The sequence below is a fragment of the Perna viridis genome, chromosome 2 (assembly GCF_037379345.1).
Source record: "Perna viridis isolate PV_CMFRI_1.1 ecotype Kerala chromosome 2, ASM3737934v1, whole genome shotgun sequence".
Classification (NCBI taxonomy): Eukaryota; Metazoa; Mollusca; class Bivalvia; order Mytilida; family Mytilidae; genus Perna; species Perna viridis.
In genome coordinates this window covers 8682301-8699972 of record NC_142446.1, presented here as the reverse complement: position 1 = coordinate 8699972, position 17672 = coordinate 8682301, and the positions used below count along the sequence as shown (strand labels likewise).

Sequence of the window (17672 nt, the reverse complement as noted above, 5' to 3'; positions counted from 1 at the left end):
CAGCTCAATGTGCTCTCGTTACCTCTGAAAGATCGGCGGGAAAATGATGAACTTGTAAATCTTTTTTCTTAATTAATCAACTAATAATTAAAGGTATGAAAATTCTCAAAGACACTTCAACTAATTCGTACAGGCAATGGGGCTGCACATGTACCATTAATTCAATTGTGCAATCAACTAATCAGTGACAGGTAAATCACAGTCACAGGTGGCTGCACATTGGCTAAAATTGACACACATCTGTCAATTAATTTCCAACAAACAATTAGGAGGCAGGTAGACAGGATGTTTATACACTGATAAAACCATGCAGACTATAATTTATAAGGATTGGCAATGTTTTATGTCTGATATTGGAAAATGGTCGTCAGTCATTTTCAAAATTTGTTGGTCAATGACCGGAATTTTTGACCATTTCCAGATCCTTGATGCTAATTCTTAAACAATTTGAAGTCACAATTTCCCCTCCCCTGAAAAAAAGGTTTGAACTCCAGATACACAGTAAACCCACTTACTAACACATGAGGTCACAGAGACTTACCTGGAGATTGTGTTCCATCACAGTTTTATCTCCAGATCCACTGTAAACAACACTGCCATCCACCTAAAACACAAATTAACTATAAAGTTATAAGATATATTAGTGTTTAACAACAGATGAATGGTATATCTAGATGATTATCTGGGTATATCTCCAAGATAATTAAAATGAACAGAAATACTTGTCTTCATAAAATCAGCCATAACTCAAAGTGACAAACTGGTTACCTGTAAAGAGAAGACTGTTTTTGTGTGGCCTTCTAATATCCTGATGAGTAGTCCAGATGTAGCACTGAGAACAAACACAGTTGAGTCATAAGCTGCTACAAGGATGACCTTCTGGGCTCCTTCTGTGGCAGATGATATACAGCTGATTGGTCGATCAGAACACACGTAAGCATCTATACTCCTATCAGTCTGTTAAATTATGTACACATATTGTAAATAAAATGGAATATTTCCATACCAGGGTCATAGTTACATCATGGACTTGTCAAATTTTACTTTGAAACTTTGAATATCAAACATTATTGCTATTTTGTTTAAAATCTCTTTGATCTTCCTATACTATAATTTTCAATCTCACACCAGTCAAGTGAGAATAAAAATTATCGCTAATTTCTATGTCCTCGCGTGACATACAAGCAACAGTGTAGGAATATTTGACGACCCAAATAACCGTCTGTTTGTTTACTGTGTATGAAATAATGGCTAATTTGTGGTTTTATTTTCTAGTCTATAATGGAAAATGATTAAATACAGTAACTTACCCGATAAGAATGAATAAATCCCTAAATTATTCTACAAATTTTAAATGAGAGCGTCATAGTCAACTGATTTTTTTTATCAAATGATGTGTATCACAGCTGCACAACATAAGTGACGTCAACAAAGTAAACTTTGCAGCGCTTATAAAACTTGAAAATTTAGGTCAGGAAAACAAAAATAAAAGAAAACTAATACATTATACTTCAGGAAAAGAGCGATAAACAGATTATCAAATATTTTTTCAACTTGCAAGAGTTTCTCATGCTCATCTCGTTCTCGCAGCAAAGCCGCTCGACGAGATGAGCATAACAAACTCTCTCTGGTTAAAAAAATATTAAATAATCTAATAATATCAAATATTTCATATATCTATAATCTATTCCATGTACTACGTAGTTTCCATTTAAAACTAGTATACTGATTCAAAAGGTAAGAAATTAATCATATATCTGCTCACAATAAAGAATTTTATGAATAATATGGACAGTTGTTTATTATTGATATTGTGGTGAATAATTACTGTATATAAAGTGATAACTTGCTCTGATGCAAAACTGGCCAATCATTATGGAGCTGTCATCGGTGGGGATTTTCATACTACCATCATGATATTTCATCATACCTTTGTACTCCAGACCAGTATAGATCCAGTATATGTTCCAATGAAAAGCTTCCCCCAGTTATGATGAAAACATTGTAGCTTCTCTTCTAAGTTCTCAAATCGTATCTGTTGTCCAGTCTGTAAGAAAAGGAGTATGATGCTTTAATGGGGATGTGCATTTTCAAAACACATGAAATTATATTTGCCAAGTATTTTTCTAAACATTGTTATTGACATAGGTATTTCATTATTTTAATTTCATATTGTTCCATCATGTTCATGGAAGATTGCTGAGATATTTGTGTTGCCAATTTTACTTTTTAATTTTGAATTATCTCAATTCCTTAGGAGTCCTCCAACAGTGATTCCTTAGGAGTCCTCCAACAGTAATTCTGTTCCTTTATGCACATCTACATATCATACCCAACCTTCCTGTGAAATTTCATCAAAATCCCTAGGGTAGTTAAGGAGGAGTTGTGCTGACAAGGTTTTAACATGTAAAACTTTATTTTGGATTATCTCCCTTTGAAGTCCGCTACCAGCATCTATCATGCACATTTACATATGATATTCAACCTTCCTATAAAATTTTACCAAAATCCTTTGAGTGGCTTTCGATGAATTGCGCTTGCGGTAGAAGGAATGTGGACAGACGGACAGACAGACAGGGTGTTTCCTATATACCCCAAACTTTTTTTTTTGGGGGGGGGGTGTTAATAAGGGTGTGGCTTCATGACATTTTCCAAATTTTTCTAAACAAATTTTGTTGAAATATTCGTGATGAAAATTCCTATGACGATGTACACACATTTGGAAGCAAGGTAGGCAAGTCATTATGAAGTATTTTCTGCAAAATTTCATTTTTTATCTTATAAAGTTTAAGCATAAACAAACATAAACTGGTGTGTAGTGTCCAAGATACTAAAGAAGAACCTTAATATGGATCATTTCATGAGAAGTTTATGTACAAACCATTGCATTGAATGTAAGCAGATGTTGAGACGATCCACCAGTGTACAGCCTTAATGATTCACTGAGCACATACAGACAACTTATTTGATGTGGTGAACAATCAAATGTATGGATTAGTTCACCAGTCTGAAATACACAAAAAAAAAACAAAATAAAAAAACAATTAATTCTGGTAAGTAATTTGATAAATAAAAACAAAAAAATCATTACATACAGAATAGACAAACCAAGAGGGTGAATTAAATGTCATGCTGGATAGTTCGACAAAACCGGAGGGCGAAATAAAGTCATGCTGGATAGTTCGACAAACCCAAAGGGCGAATTAAATGTCATGCTGGATAGTTCGACAAACCTAGAGGGTGAATTAAATGTCATGCTGGATAGTTTGACAAAACCGGAGGGTGAATAAAAGTCATGCTGGTTAGTTCGACAAACCCAAAGGGCGAATTAAATGTCATGCTGGATAGTTAGACAAACCCAGAGGGTGAATTAAATGTCATGCTGGATAGTTTGACAAACCCAAAGGGCGAATTACAGTCATGCTGGATAGTTTGACAAACCCAAAGGGCGAATTAAATGTCATGCTGGATAGTTAGACAAAACCGGAGGGCGAATTAAAGTAATGCTGGATAGTTCGACAAACCCAAAGGGCGAATTACAGTCTTGCTGGATAGTTTGACAAAACCGGAGGGTGAATTAAAGTCATGCTGGATAGTTCGACAAACCCAGAGGGTGAATTAAAAGTCATGCTGGATAGTTCGACAAACCCAGAGGGTGAATTAAAGTCATGCTGGATAGTTCGACAAACCCAAAGGGCGAATTAAATGTCATGCTGTATAGTTAGACAAACCCAGAGGGTGAATTAAAAGTCATGCTGGATAGTTAGACAAACCCAGAGGGTGAATTAAATGTCATGCTGGATAGTTCGACAAAACCGGAGGGTGAATTAAATGTCATGCTGGATAGTTAAACAAACATAGAGTTATGACATCATAATAGAGATTAGCATTGTGATGTCATTTCTTACAATCAATTTAACACATGATAAGATCTCCTTATGTTAAAAAAAAAAAAACAAACTAAAACATATTTTTTTTTAAGTATGTGAATTCGGCATACAAATTTTAAAAAGAAACACTGAAGTTTATAATTTTTCCTATTTTTTTTATTTAAGTTTGGTATATGCCTTTTTCTTTATACTAAATATGGGTTAAAAAAACAGTAAAAATGATATCTGTCTTTGAGCTTGGTGTACATAGAGTGTATGAAGTATATGAATAATGACTTCAATAGATAGTTAAAGTTGAAAAAGTAATTTAAAATGTTCATGCAGTCAGTTACTGTAAATTCAGAAATGTTCATGACATATTTAGTCATGTGAAAAATGTGATGGCTTGACAATTACAATAACAAAAACTTGCATTTTAAATGCCTTGATTTCTTTCCTTTTGAGAACGGGTGTTACTAATTGCTTGGGGAACTATTAAGTCAAATACCTCGTAATTAGGAGATTAAATGATTTATTGTTGTCCAATTAAAGTAGTTTTGATATAATCACTCTGTTTTTACATAGTTAGATCACCATTGAAGGTGAAAGTAATAATATATGTGTATTGCAGCCAAAAAACAGTTCATTGAAATAACTTGTGGACATTTGTAAGGAACTCTCTGTATAAACTTCAATTTTGCTAGGTAAATAATAACCGCAAATGCCTAAAATTTCTGATAATATTTTGTTCATCCAAGTGGCGAATCCCAAAAAAATTAAAGCCTCACATTTTTTCTTCAGTGACTTAAATTGTGAAAATAAATGCACACGAAAATTTCTGAATTTACAGTAATCATTTTGTCTGGTTCAAGCAGTGGTCAGAGGTAACCTATATAATATATTGATTACTGGTAGAGTTAACAATGATTACTGTGGCATTCAGTACATACTTTTAAACTGAATTTCCTAACTGTGCAACCAATATAGGATACATAGATTTGATCATCAATGACCTGTAGACCAGAAACTTGTTCCTCAGGGCCACAGCAAGTTACACCTTCACAATCAGGTTCTGTCTTTGCCAAGGAAGACCTCACAGCAGCTTTCAATGAGGCAAGGAAATCAGGCTTCAACTTAAACCTAAATTATAAAATTATTAGTTTCTTCAGATTTGTTTTATTCTTCATGTAGATAATTGTAATATACTGACATTAAGATCTTTTAATAGAAAAAAAGCATTTCATTTTTATAATAATTCAATAGAGTTTATATATAAAATTTTAGTTAGTTAACCTTAAACATAACATACATTATTTTAGAAACTTCTTGTGCTTGACAAGTAATGTCTACAAGACTAAACAAAATTACCTTTCAGCAAATTTGTCCTTTAACTGTGCTCGGCTGTCATCTGATTCTGTTTCTAGTTGGACTTCCTCAAGCAATCTATGAGTAAGAACCTCTGACCCCTGGACATGTGATTTATTCTGATCAAGTGACTGCCCTCTAACTATTTTTTCTGGCACACACTCAACATTCTTTCGAAGAATAAAAAAAAAATGCTTAAGATAGATATATATCTATATATATATAGACCATTCATTTTCCTACATATTCCATTTGTTGGGCCATTAGTTGACCTAAAAATTTTGCTTTATTATATACAGGGTATTTTCTTGTAGTGTAACATCTTTATATATAAAAAAACTTAACTTCTTTTATAATTTAATAAGTATATTCAAACAAGTCTTTGGCTTTAGCTCTATATCTTATGTTTTCAATTAATTATACATTCATAAGATTACTATTGATTTTATCTGTGTAATTTATCATTACCTTCAGTTTAGACATTTGAGTTGAGTCTTCATCATGAGAATTACAATCTGAACTTGATTCCAAGATACATTCTTCCTTCTGTTTTCTTACTGATGCCCTGTCTCGTTCTTTCTTTGTTTTCAGTTTTTTCCTATTGGGTGATAAGCACCTTAGATGATCTTCACTAACTATCATATCAGGACACTTATCTTCATCAGACAAAGTAATCAATGTCTCTTCAGGCTTGTTCTGATTACAGTAGTGCTTGATGTTCTCACCCAATGAACAACTGCTTCCAAAACTTTGAAAATTGGAATCTTTTTGAGGAGATTCAATTTGATCATGAGATTCTTCCTTGCTATGTGGTTTGTGGAACAATAACTGGAGTTTATCATACATGTCTTTATTTTGATCTCCATCAACAACAAGGAAAGACATCTGATCATCTTTACTCCTGGCAGACCTAAACTTTTTCAGAAATTCACCCTGATCCACCCCATGTGGAAGACTTCCCATATAATGTACATTGACCTTATCTTTATTGCCTTGTTTTGCTTCTTTGTCACTTCTGGGTGAAGAAACAAATTCCTCCTGTCTATTACTGTCTGATTGTTTTGGTATCTTAACAGGTTGTTCAGGGGAATCAATTGGACTGGGTTTCTCATCAGTTGTCATCAAATTACTGAGAGTAATAAATCCATAAGACTTGAGGTCAGAATCAGCATCAATAGTTTTGGATTCTCCAGCGAACAAGCCAGGACATGTATTTAACCCAGCTATCTGAGAAAAGTTTATAGCATTATCCATTTCTTCTTTTTTGTCATTACTTAAAGCAGTTTGATCATATAACTTTGATTGACCTTGAAATTCAGTCTTTGGTTTCTCTGCAGTGACCAATGATCTTTTGGGAGAATCACTGATAATTATAATATCACTCCCCTGCTTCTGGTCATCACTTACCATGATAATATCATCTGATTGTTTTCCTTTAAATGATGACATTTGTTCAGAAAAACTTTCAGCTCCTTCATTATCATGACTTGATGTTTTTCTGTCTACCATGTTCATGTTCAGGGCAATATCTGTAGAATCCTTATTGTGATATGGAACTTCCAATGATTTACTGGTTATTGATTTCCTTTTCTCATGGGCATACAATGTGTCCAGTTGTTTCACTGTAGTTTCTCTTCTAAAAGAGTCTGCAACTGAGAGATCAGCACCCTGATACAGTAAGTCATGAACTTGAATGTCCTTGGGTGAATCCTGCATTGGTGATTCCTCCCTCATCTGAGTTCCATGAGGATTTCTTATCTGACTAACAGGAGATTTACTTCTCAAGGGACTGCCCTGATTTCTTTTTTGGACTTCCTGCCCAGGAAAGCTAACAGACCCTGGAGAATACTGGTAATATATAGGATGGACTACACCATGAGTTGGCATAATTAATTTAGACTGACCATGCAAAGAATCCAGTATGTGTGTTCCTCTCAGTGTATATAGCTCTCCAGGGTATGAAGCATGTGAACTTTGTATAGACTGGGGGTTATATGATCTATCTGTTACCTCAGAGTGAGATATGGTTCTACTGCTTATCCCTGAATCTTCTGACAATGGAGGTGTGGGGCGATCAGCACAATCATGTCTAGAATCTGGTCTTTTTTGTTTGTCTCTTGCTTCTACAATAATAAAAACATTTAATTACAGTTATAAATATTACATATATTAAAGCTCTTCTTTAATTGAAAGAATGAATATTATCCACTAAACTCTATGTCAGTTCAAGCCAGGTTATTGATTAAGCCATAATTTTTTTCACTTTTTCTATTCTCCAAGCATAGTTCTCTTTCTATTTGTAATGCATTTCACAGTTTACAAAAACCAAACATCAGTACAATGTACTTATGGTTCATAGCTAATTAAATAAGAATTTTATAATTCTGCCATTTTTTTGGCTAAGTGTTGACAAAAATTGACTTTCTCACAAATTTGAAAAAAAAAAAATTTGGTAGAGACAATAACCTTTGCAAGAATTTTAGAAACCATATAAGTCAGTAAATTATTGTTTTGATCAAACTACCAATAAACAAAAATCGTCTAAGTAACAGAATCACTGCCAGTATGACAATGTCAACATTGTGATGCTGGATTTTAATGTCATACAATTTGAACAATTCAAATTTTAGGGAGACACCATTTTATGATATGATTGAGTAAGCTAATCTAAATAATCATCAACAGGTGGCAATAAACTTGTATTTCTACTTTTAATGGTCCAGGCATTATGAGACACCAAGTATAGACTAACTATTAGCATAGATTAAAAAAAATACATATAATTTAGATCCATCGAATTTTTAACCTATAATAATTAAAGTCTTTTAATTTTAAATTAAATCACTAGAATGTATCTTACAAAAGGATACTACAGCTCCTCCATGAATTTTTTTTTCAAAGTTACTTTTTCTGAGGGTATTAAATAATGAGTTTAATGAGTATTGGTAAAAGACTTTGGTAGAAGAGGGTTTAAAAAGATGTTTATGAATGACAGACAGTATTGTAACATTTACATCTATCACAAGATAACTCAAGAAGGATGGACAGACAAACAGGATTGTAATAGTATACCTATCATAAACTGACCCAGGAAGGACAGACAGACAGACAGGATTATAACAGTATACCTATCACAAACTGAATTAAGAAGGATGGACAGACAGACAGACAGGATTGTAACATTACACCTATCACAAACTGACTTAGGAAGGACAGACAGACAGACAGACAGGATTGTAACAGTATACCATCACAAACTGACTCAGGAAGGATGGACAGACAGACAGACTGCCAGGATTGTAACAGTATACCCAACATAAACTGACTCAGAAAGAATGGACAGACAGAGTGTAGTGTAACATTATACCTATCACAGACTGACTCATGGAGGACGTAACGACAGACAGAAGTTTAACGCTATACTTATCACAAGCTTACTCAGGAAGGATATACAGACAGTAGTGGAACAATATATCAGATGTTGACATTACATTTTACAAAAAATCTTGTTTTTGGTTCCTTTTCCAAAGCAGTAAGAGCTATTAATCCAATGCTCAAACAAAACCTTTTTTTTGTGATGTTAAACATTGTGGTATAAATTATACAGATCTATACACATACAGAATTTTTTGTCTAGAAACCACAGAAGTCTTGTTTTTGTTTCTAATTTTTTATTTTCAAATAAGTTCACCTCCTCCCTCCTAAAAAATTGTTTTACCTTTATTCATATTGAGGAACCTTGTTTAACAATGTTATAGAAACCCATATACTTTTACATAAGACATTTTTGTGTGAAAACCAAATATTTATAAATGAAAGAACCTTTCTTTGTGATCTTATGAAGAATGGAAATTTGCAGGGACAACAAATTCAGATTATACTTCACCTTGTAAAATATTTCTTCTTTTCAATCGAAGGTTTTCTTCTTCTTTTTTCAGCTGCAATAACAAGATACCGGTATATGAACATGATGGACACCAACAAGGGGATGCTGAGCATTGACACATAATAGACACCAATAAAGAATGATGAAAATTGAAAATTGATATGTGATAGACACTATCAGTATATGTTGCATTGATATCTGATAGACAATAGTAGTGAGTGATGAGTATAAACACATGACAGACACCAGCAGTGAAATGTGATCATTGACAAATGAGAGATATCAGCAGTGAAATGTGATCATTGACAAATGATAGATATCAGCAGTGAATGGTGAACATTGATAAATGACTGACACCAGAAGAGAATGATGAATAATGATAAATGACAGACACCAGCAGAGAATGATGAACACTGATACATGACAGACACCAGAAGAGAATGATGAACATTGATACATGATAGACACCAGCAGAGAATGATGAACATTGATACATGACAGACACCAGAAGAGAATGATAAACATGGATAAATGACAGACACCAGAACAGAATGATGAACACTGATACATGACAGACACAAGAAGAGAATGATGAACATTGATATATGACAGACACCAAAAGAGAATGATGGAATTAATGCATGATAGAAACTAGCAGAGAATGATTAACATTTGTTACATGACAGACACCAGAAGAGAATGCTGAACATTGGTACATGACAGACAACAGAAGAGAATGATGAACACTGATACATGACAGACAGCAGAAGAGAATGATGAACACTGATACATGACAGAAAACAGAAGAGAATGATAAACATTGATAAATGACAGACACCAGAAGAGAATGATTAACATTTGTTACATGACAGACACCAGAAGAGAATGATGAACATTGGTACATGATAGAAACTAGCAGAGAATGATGAACATTGATATATGACAGACACCAAAAGAGAATGATGGACATTAATACATGATAGAAACTAGCAGAGAATGATGAACACTGATACATGACAGACACCAGAAGAGAATGATGAACATTGATATATGACAGACACCAAAAGAGAATGATGAACATTGATACATGACAGGCACAAGAAGAGAATGATGAACACTGATACATGATAGACACAAACAGAGAATGATGAACATTGATACATGAAAGACACTAGATGAGAATGATGAACATTGATACATGATAGACAACAGAAGAGAATGATAAACATTGATAAATGACAGACACCAGAAGAGAATGATGAACATTGATACATGATAGACATCAATTATGAACATTGACAGCTTATACAAACAAAACTGTGCTGAAAATGAAACTATTTATTGACACATGTTAGGACTTTGATTCACAAAAAAATTTAATATGTAAAGCATTAAATTACATATCTTCACATTTCCATAAATGTCAAAATGTTCTGTTATTTACAGATTTTAGTCTTTTTAAGTTTTGGTAAAGTATTAATTCTTGCCAAATCTTATTAATGAAGTATATATACATAAGTAAGAATGATAGAGAATCTCAAAGACCTGACATATTGATCAATACTCAACTTATTTAACAAAGTGTAATATGAATAAGTTTCCTGTTGAATATGTCTTCCAAAATACTGCTGTAAACCTTAAATAAACCCAATAATTATTTGTCCTACAATGATTTCAATCATTATAAATGAATCCCTGAAATGAATACTGGTACATGCATATTTTTATGAACTAGATTAATAAACTCACAGATGCTTTTCTTTCTCTCTGTTTTTTTAATTCTGTCTCCGATTCCTCAATGATTTTCTGAAGACGTGTAATATTTTGGTCTACGTCTTGTAACTGTTGACGAATATCTTCCTCCTTGATACTGATATCAAACACTGTCTGAACTAAACTCTCCGCGGTCTCACTTGACACACTCATCTCAGATGAAGACATTACTGAAAAAAATAAGGTTATTCATTGTTTAAAGTAAAAGATGTTATGGCAAATATATTTTAAGAATAATAAATAATTTGCCTAAAAGTAATATGAGAGAATTTTTCGGTAGCACAATGTTATGTGTTTTTTTAACAAAATTCTTACCAAATTCATAAGAACAAGACCTAAAATGTTTATTTAAAGAAATATACATGTTTACATCTAATACTAACTTTTTTATCTTGTTTATTGTGAAAATAACTTTATGTTACATCTCTCCAGTGATCAATAAATGTTACAAGTAACACTTTACAACTCAGTGATTCAAAAACATCAGGCTAATTTCCACAGAAAATTGATGATTTACATTTTTTAGTTTAAAATAATTATGTACATTTACAAAATGCTCTTTTCAATGAGTTCCAATAGAAGGTCATAACATATGTTTTGAATAGCTAAGTGAAAGATTCAAAAAATTCTTTTTTTCTAAAAAAAATACAATCCATCACATTCAACTTTCTCACCTACCTTTTCTCACAATTGAATGAATAAAATAGTACAAAAATAATTTGGTGTACAGAAATTTGTACTATGTTGTTTCATTTTACTTTAAGGACATTAAGTCTGATAAAAATGACAAGAGAGACTGAATATTTTACTTATTACATAAATTTGCTTATGCTAGCTGAAAGTATAATTTGTCCAAAAAAATTGCAGTTAAATACCAAAAATGGTGCCAACAAAATGTTTCCATAGTGCCAAATGCACAAAATAACTCCCTTCATATTAATCAATTCAAACTTGCCAGACTAAAGGACCAAGTATATGTGGTGACTCTTACACATGCTGTCGTGCTAAGTATATCCACACTCGTACAGAAAGTTGATATTGGACAGCAACAAAAATCTTTTACAAGATATGCTGCATCTAAGTAAGGCCACATACAACATTTAAAACGATCATTCCACTGGGAGTGGAGATTTTTGCGATCAAAATTTTCTCCTGACATTCATTATAATGAAAAAAATGGGAGTCCCATGCAATAGGCAGTTTATATTGGATTGCAACCAAAATCACATACAATCTCTAAAAAGCCAAGAATCAAATTAGAAACCAATCCATCAACTGAGAGTCAAAATAATTTTGATGAAATTCAGTCTGATGGAATGACAGACAAAGTTGTTTTAATATATCACCCACTCATTGAGTAGAAGTAAAAGTATCATTCAGCAATGAATATTACCTTGAGGCTGTGTTACAGAAGTGCTGGACCATGTTGTTACAGTTGTACTACCAGGCTCTGAATCTGACGAAGTTTTAATTCCTGAGTTCAATACAGATAATGGTACAGAATGGCTTTCAGGCACCCCAAGTGATGGTAGTAAAGAATGGCTTCCAGGCACCCTAAGTGCGGGTGGTAGAGAATGGCTTCCAGGCAACCCAAGTGATGATGGTGCAGAATGGCTTCCAGGCACCTCATGTGATGGTAGTACAGAATGGTTTCCAGGCACCCCAAGTGTAGGTGGTAAAGAATGACTTTCAGGCAGCCCAAGTGATGATGGTACAGAATGGCTTACAGGCACCCCAAGAGATGATGGTACAGAATGGCTTTCAGGTTGCCCCATATGAACATTCCCTGACACCCCCATAGAAAATGGCAGAGTGCCTGATAATCCTAAAGGTAAGTGAGCACCAAACCATGAAACAGGAGGAGCCTTCAGGATTTTCTTAGTGTAATTTGGATCTGCTTTATTCTGCATTTGAGGTTGTTCCTCAACTTGCCGTGCATCCATCACTAAAGACATTAAGTTGTCATTACTGACCCCTGACTTACCAAGCCATGTCCTTTCTGAATTTTTCTCTACTTTAACATGGTGTGGATTAGCCACAAGTGATTGGCCAGTTTTAAACTGATTTCCAGGAGATTTTAAACACAAGCCATCACCTTGTGGTCTATTTTTTTCCAAATCAGAGTTACTTTGGCTTTTTTGAAGAATCTCTAAGCTAAAATCAGCACTATTTTTAATTTGCTGCAGATATTCTTTATAAGTTTTTCTCTCATTCATGTTAAATTTCTCTTTTTCATTTTTTGTTCCAGAACCTCCTTCTTCTTCAATTGCCTTCTCCTTAGAATACTGTTTGCGCCAAAGCTCTAATGCATCATTTCCCAAATCTCCATCCTTCTTATTTAAATCTTGTTCTGGTCTAGCTTGTCTAGAAATGACTAAATCACTTCTTATATTTTTAGCATTAATAGGTAAAGCTGACAAAGAGTTAGACCTACTTCTAAGTCCAGCTGATCTAACTTTAAGTGATTCCCTTGAACTTGAATGAAATAAGTTCTGTCGCTGGCCGTCATGATTAACACTAGTAGAATTAGTCTGACAAATAGGGCCTATCAGTTCAGGCTGACTTTCAGTTCTAGCATGTGGAGATTTTCTAACTGGACTGCCTGGTGAACAGAACTTTTCTATAAAGTCTTTTTCTTCCTGGCTATATTGTGGGGATTGTGGATTATATATTTTTTCTGCTGGCTCCTTTTTTATATCATCTAAAGAATCAATTCCTGTTTGGATTTCATGGTCAACATTTGAAAGTCTAGATGACCCTACCTCCTCATGCTTGAGGGATGAATCAAGAAGTTTATCTTGATGAGATGAGGTAGAGTGATAATCATCTAACCTTTCAGCCTTTATCTCTGACAATAAACTTTTCTCCAACTCATCTAGATCTGGTTTGACATCAGCTTCGATGAGTTCTGCTATCTGTAACTGAACATCTGGAGAGAGCTCCTCTAATCTAAAATCTCCATAATTTTCAAGGTTATCATAGATCCCAGACATGTGTAGATTAAACCTAGGAAGAGACAAACGCTTCTGCGACTTGGCATATGTTCTTAAAACTTCAGCTAATTGTTGTCGTTCTTTGCGTGATCGAGGCGAATTAACCATTTTTAATAGTGATTCTCTGCTTGTAGATTCCATTGATAATCTTGACTTTGAACTGTCTTCATTTTCTTCTAACAATTCTCCAAACTCTGGCTCATTTGTACCATCATTACTCTCTTCCAGTGACTTCTTTAGGTCATTTTGTGACTTGTGAACTTCAGTTTCAATTTCTTTTCTGATGTCATCAATATCCCTAGATTTTTCTCCAGTTTTACTGTCTAATGGAATAGATGTCATGTGTTTAGTGCTGTCAATAGATGGCACATTATCTGTAGAATCCTTGTCAACACTAGATTTGGTAGAATTGTTACCTTTAACACCTAATTGACTTATTTTATTCTTTGATCTTGTACCAATAGGTGGTCGATTATCTACAGAACTACTCGTTGTTATAGTTGATGGGATTTTTTCTGTCGATTTAAGTACTGATGTTCTTACATGTACTTCTGAGTCATCAACATCGTCAAGAACACCTTTTACATACCTTTTATTTATCTCTGATAATTTAGCAAGTTGTTTATTTATCTCTTGATTTTTTTCCACCTTTTTTCCTTTTTGATTTTCCTTCTTAGCCTTTTCTCGTTTATCTCTAAGTTCTTTACATAATTTTTCAGCTCTTTCTAAAACAGACTCCCCTTCATCTGATCTTGGTGATAGCTTGTTACCTTTCTTCTTTTTGACTCTTGTGGAGGATTTCTTTTTGCCTTCTGATTTTTTATCATTGTCCTTTTTTGATCTTGTTGTAATCTCAATGTCTGTGGTACTATCAGCCTCACAAACAGGTGAGTCTACCAATCTTCCCTTACTGTTTTTCGTTGTCCTACCACCAGGGGGTTGCTCAACTACAGTCACATCAGTATTTCTCCTTCTTCTTTTAGATTCCTGATTTGATTGGGTTTTGGAAGCAAATTCTGGTCCTTCATCCACCTCATCTTCAAACCTAACTGCTTTCTTAGGTTCTTCAGAACCAAATCTTCTTTTGTCAACATCATGGTCACGTTCTGGTCTTGAGTACTTATCATAGCATCCTCTATCAGTTCCATTGTGTTCACGCCCTTGTGAATAGCTGTTCCGTCTGCCATTGTTATGGTACTGGAAATCCATTTCTTCAGGGGAATGATTGGGATGTTCCCAGGGATCAGGAGATGTCATCTCCCATGGTTGTCGCCACTGATAAGGAAACATTTGCCTCATCCCACTTTTATGCCACTGTGGATTTTCAAAACTGTTTTGGTTATATCTTCCATCATATTCATAATAATGAGCTGGTCCAGGGCCAGGTCGTCGATAAGGACGTCTGTTGCCATGTAACTGACCCCGACTGGATGGCTGAGAGTATGACCTTTGGTGTGTCCTGGACTCCCTGGAGTCCATTCTAACATGTTCTTGCTCAGGTTCTTCATCTTTATCACTGAAATATTAAAAAAATAATTTATTTTGAAGAAAGTAAGATGTTTGACTCCCTCAGGACTGATTTTTTACAGTTATGCACAATTACCTTATTGTACATGTATTAGAATTTTTTATTGCATTTGTAAAGGTGGATTTATACATAAAATATAATTCCATACATCTTCCATGACAGGATGAATATACCTAAAAAAATTATTTAAAATATAAATTTTGTTAAACTAGACTGAGATGTTTGCCTCTTAATATTGGTGAATTTTACATACACAGTTTAATAAATAAAAATTATCTACCCTAATCTCATTTTAAGACAGTATGATCTGACAAATGGAAAATCAACTAAAGACAAATTTTAAGTCAATTTTAAAAGAAATAAACCATTAAAATTGAATTCAATTTTGTATACAAACTCACCATAATATTCTGAATAAATTTTACTAATACATATAATAGGATAATCAATTGGAAAGAATAAATAATCAAAATATGCTGAAGAACAATAAGAATTTACATGTGCATCATCTCCAAGCTTTCTTGACAACAGAGATTATATTTAAGTTCTTCATGATAACCAATTGATTATCTTAATTTTTATATAAATTTTCTCAATAAATTGTTAATAATTTGAAATAAATTTCAAATTTGTGATTGACAATTTGATATTATATCCTATGTAACAACTAGATGAGCAAACCTGTACTACCATACATAGTGTACCCTAAATTAAACCTACAAGGAGGAATCATCAACAAAAGAAACAATTTTATTTATCAGGTACCCTACCTGGTCAAGTGGTCTCTAGGGTGCTGGAATTAGGGCAGGTGGTATTGCAATAGAAGTCACAGCAGTATGAGTTGGAGCCCGAGAAGTGAACAAACAAAAAGTTGCTTTGCAAATATGACAGATTGTACATTGTTGGTAAGTTTTTTACAACCACCAAAATCCAAGCACTTGTTTTGAAATATGACACACTGTGGTACAATTTCAAAAAGATCCTTTCACTTACAGTCAAGATATTATCTGGATATAATGTCTCTTGTTCCTTATTGGCCCCTTGTTCCTAAAAAGTTTAATTCATAACCCAAAAAATCAATTACAGCAGTTCTCTTATGGCACCCTGTGGTATGGCACCCTGTGGTATATCACCCTGTGGTATGGCACCCTGTGGTATATCACCCTGTGGTATGGCACCCTGTGGTATGGCACCCTGTGGTATGGGACCCTGTGGTATGGTACCCTGTTGTATGGCACCCTGTGGTATGGTACCCTGTGGTATGGTACCCTGTGTTATGGTACCCTGTGGTATGGCACCCTGTGGTATGGTACCCTGTGGTATGGCACCCTGTGGTATATCAAAGAGATTCATATTCTTATACTCAAGTTATTGTCTGGACAACGACACTGCTGCCAATAGCATCAAAAATTAAACAGCCCTAAAAAAATGAAACATGAGCATAAAGCACATACCAAAATAGCTTGTTTAACTATTAATCAAATCAATTACTAAATATTTCATGTTCTTATTGACCCGCAGTGTTATCATAAGGGTAATACACCTGCTGTTGTAGAAATACATGTATGTACAATTAACCCTTTTCGTACTGCGCCTGGACCTGTTCAGGATTGACCCTGGTTCCACTTTATTGGTTCTGGCAGTTTAATCTTAGTTTAGGGAAGCACAATTTGTGTTCAACTGCAAGCAGGGTGACTGTGCTTTAAAATGAGGCTATCTGATATAGAGTTTGTTGAAATATATTGACTCAAAAGCTGAAAGATGAGATTCTGCTGCCAACAAAAAAATGAGATTTTTAGGGAGTAGGGTTCAACCCCTCACCAGAGCAAAATTAATCTGTAGTGCTCTATTTCACCTGGAATCTAAATAAGAATGATGTTTGTCACCACCATTTCTATGTCAACCCCTTGTATTGATTACTTTCTGTTATAGGCCAACCAGAGACCAAAAATTGGGAAAAAAATCCTCATTATTTCATATGAGTGACCCTTCATAAGACTCCTGACCCCCACTCGTGACTGTAACAAACTTTATTTGGCTTCAGTAGCCTTTATGGGGTACAGACTGTAGAATGAATGTGCTTTGGTTCCTGTGTTGCTTCTGTTGAACCCCACATGTAGCAAAAAATGGTCAGAAATGGACAAAAATGACCATTTTTGAATGACAGACCCATTTTATCATGTTTACAATGCCTTTGATAGTTTTCAAAGTTTTTTTCTTGAATAGCAGGAATCAGGGTTACAACACTTTCTCAGATA

At 34.2% G+C, this 17672-nt stretch overlaps 1 protein-coding gene across 4 annotated transcripts in view; it reads right to left on the bottom strand.

Annotated features, from left to right (window-relative positions):
* The window catches only part of LOC148623538 (uncharacterized), a 40791-nt gene that overhangs the window by 5961 nt on the left and 17158 nt on the right, over window positions 1-17672 (bottom strand). For all 4 annotated transcript variants that reach the window (XM_088565412.1, XM_088565411.1, XM_088565413.1 and 1 more), the window contains 10 exons: window positions 12287-15402; window positions 10870-11063; window positions 9121-9172; window positions 5703-7357; window positions 5238-5404; window positions 4820-5009; window positions 2882-3007; window positions 1931-2047; window positions 769-957; window positions 542-604 (listed from right to left, as the gene is read on the bottom strand). In XM_088565412.1, coding sequence (XP_088421538.1) covers window positions 542-604; window positions 769-957; window positions 1931-2047; window positions 2882-3007; window positions 4820-5009; window positions 5238-5404; window positions 5703-7357; window positions 9121-9172; window positions 10870-11063; window positions 12287-15402 — 5869 coding nt within the window. The remainder of the gene's footprint in view (window positions 1-541; window positions 605-768; window positions 958-1930; window positions 2048-2881; window positions 3008-4819; window positions 5010-5237; window positions 5405-5702; window positions 7358-9120; window positions 9173-10869; window positions 11064-12286; window positions 15403-17672) is intronic.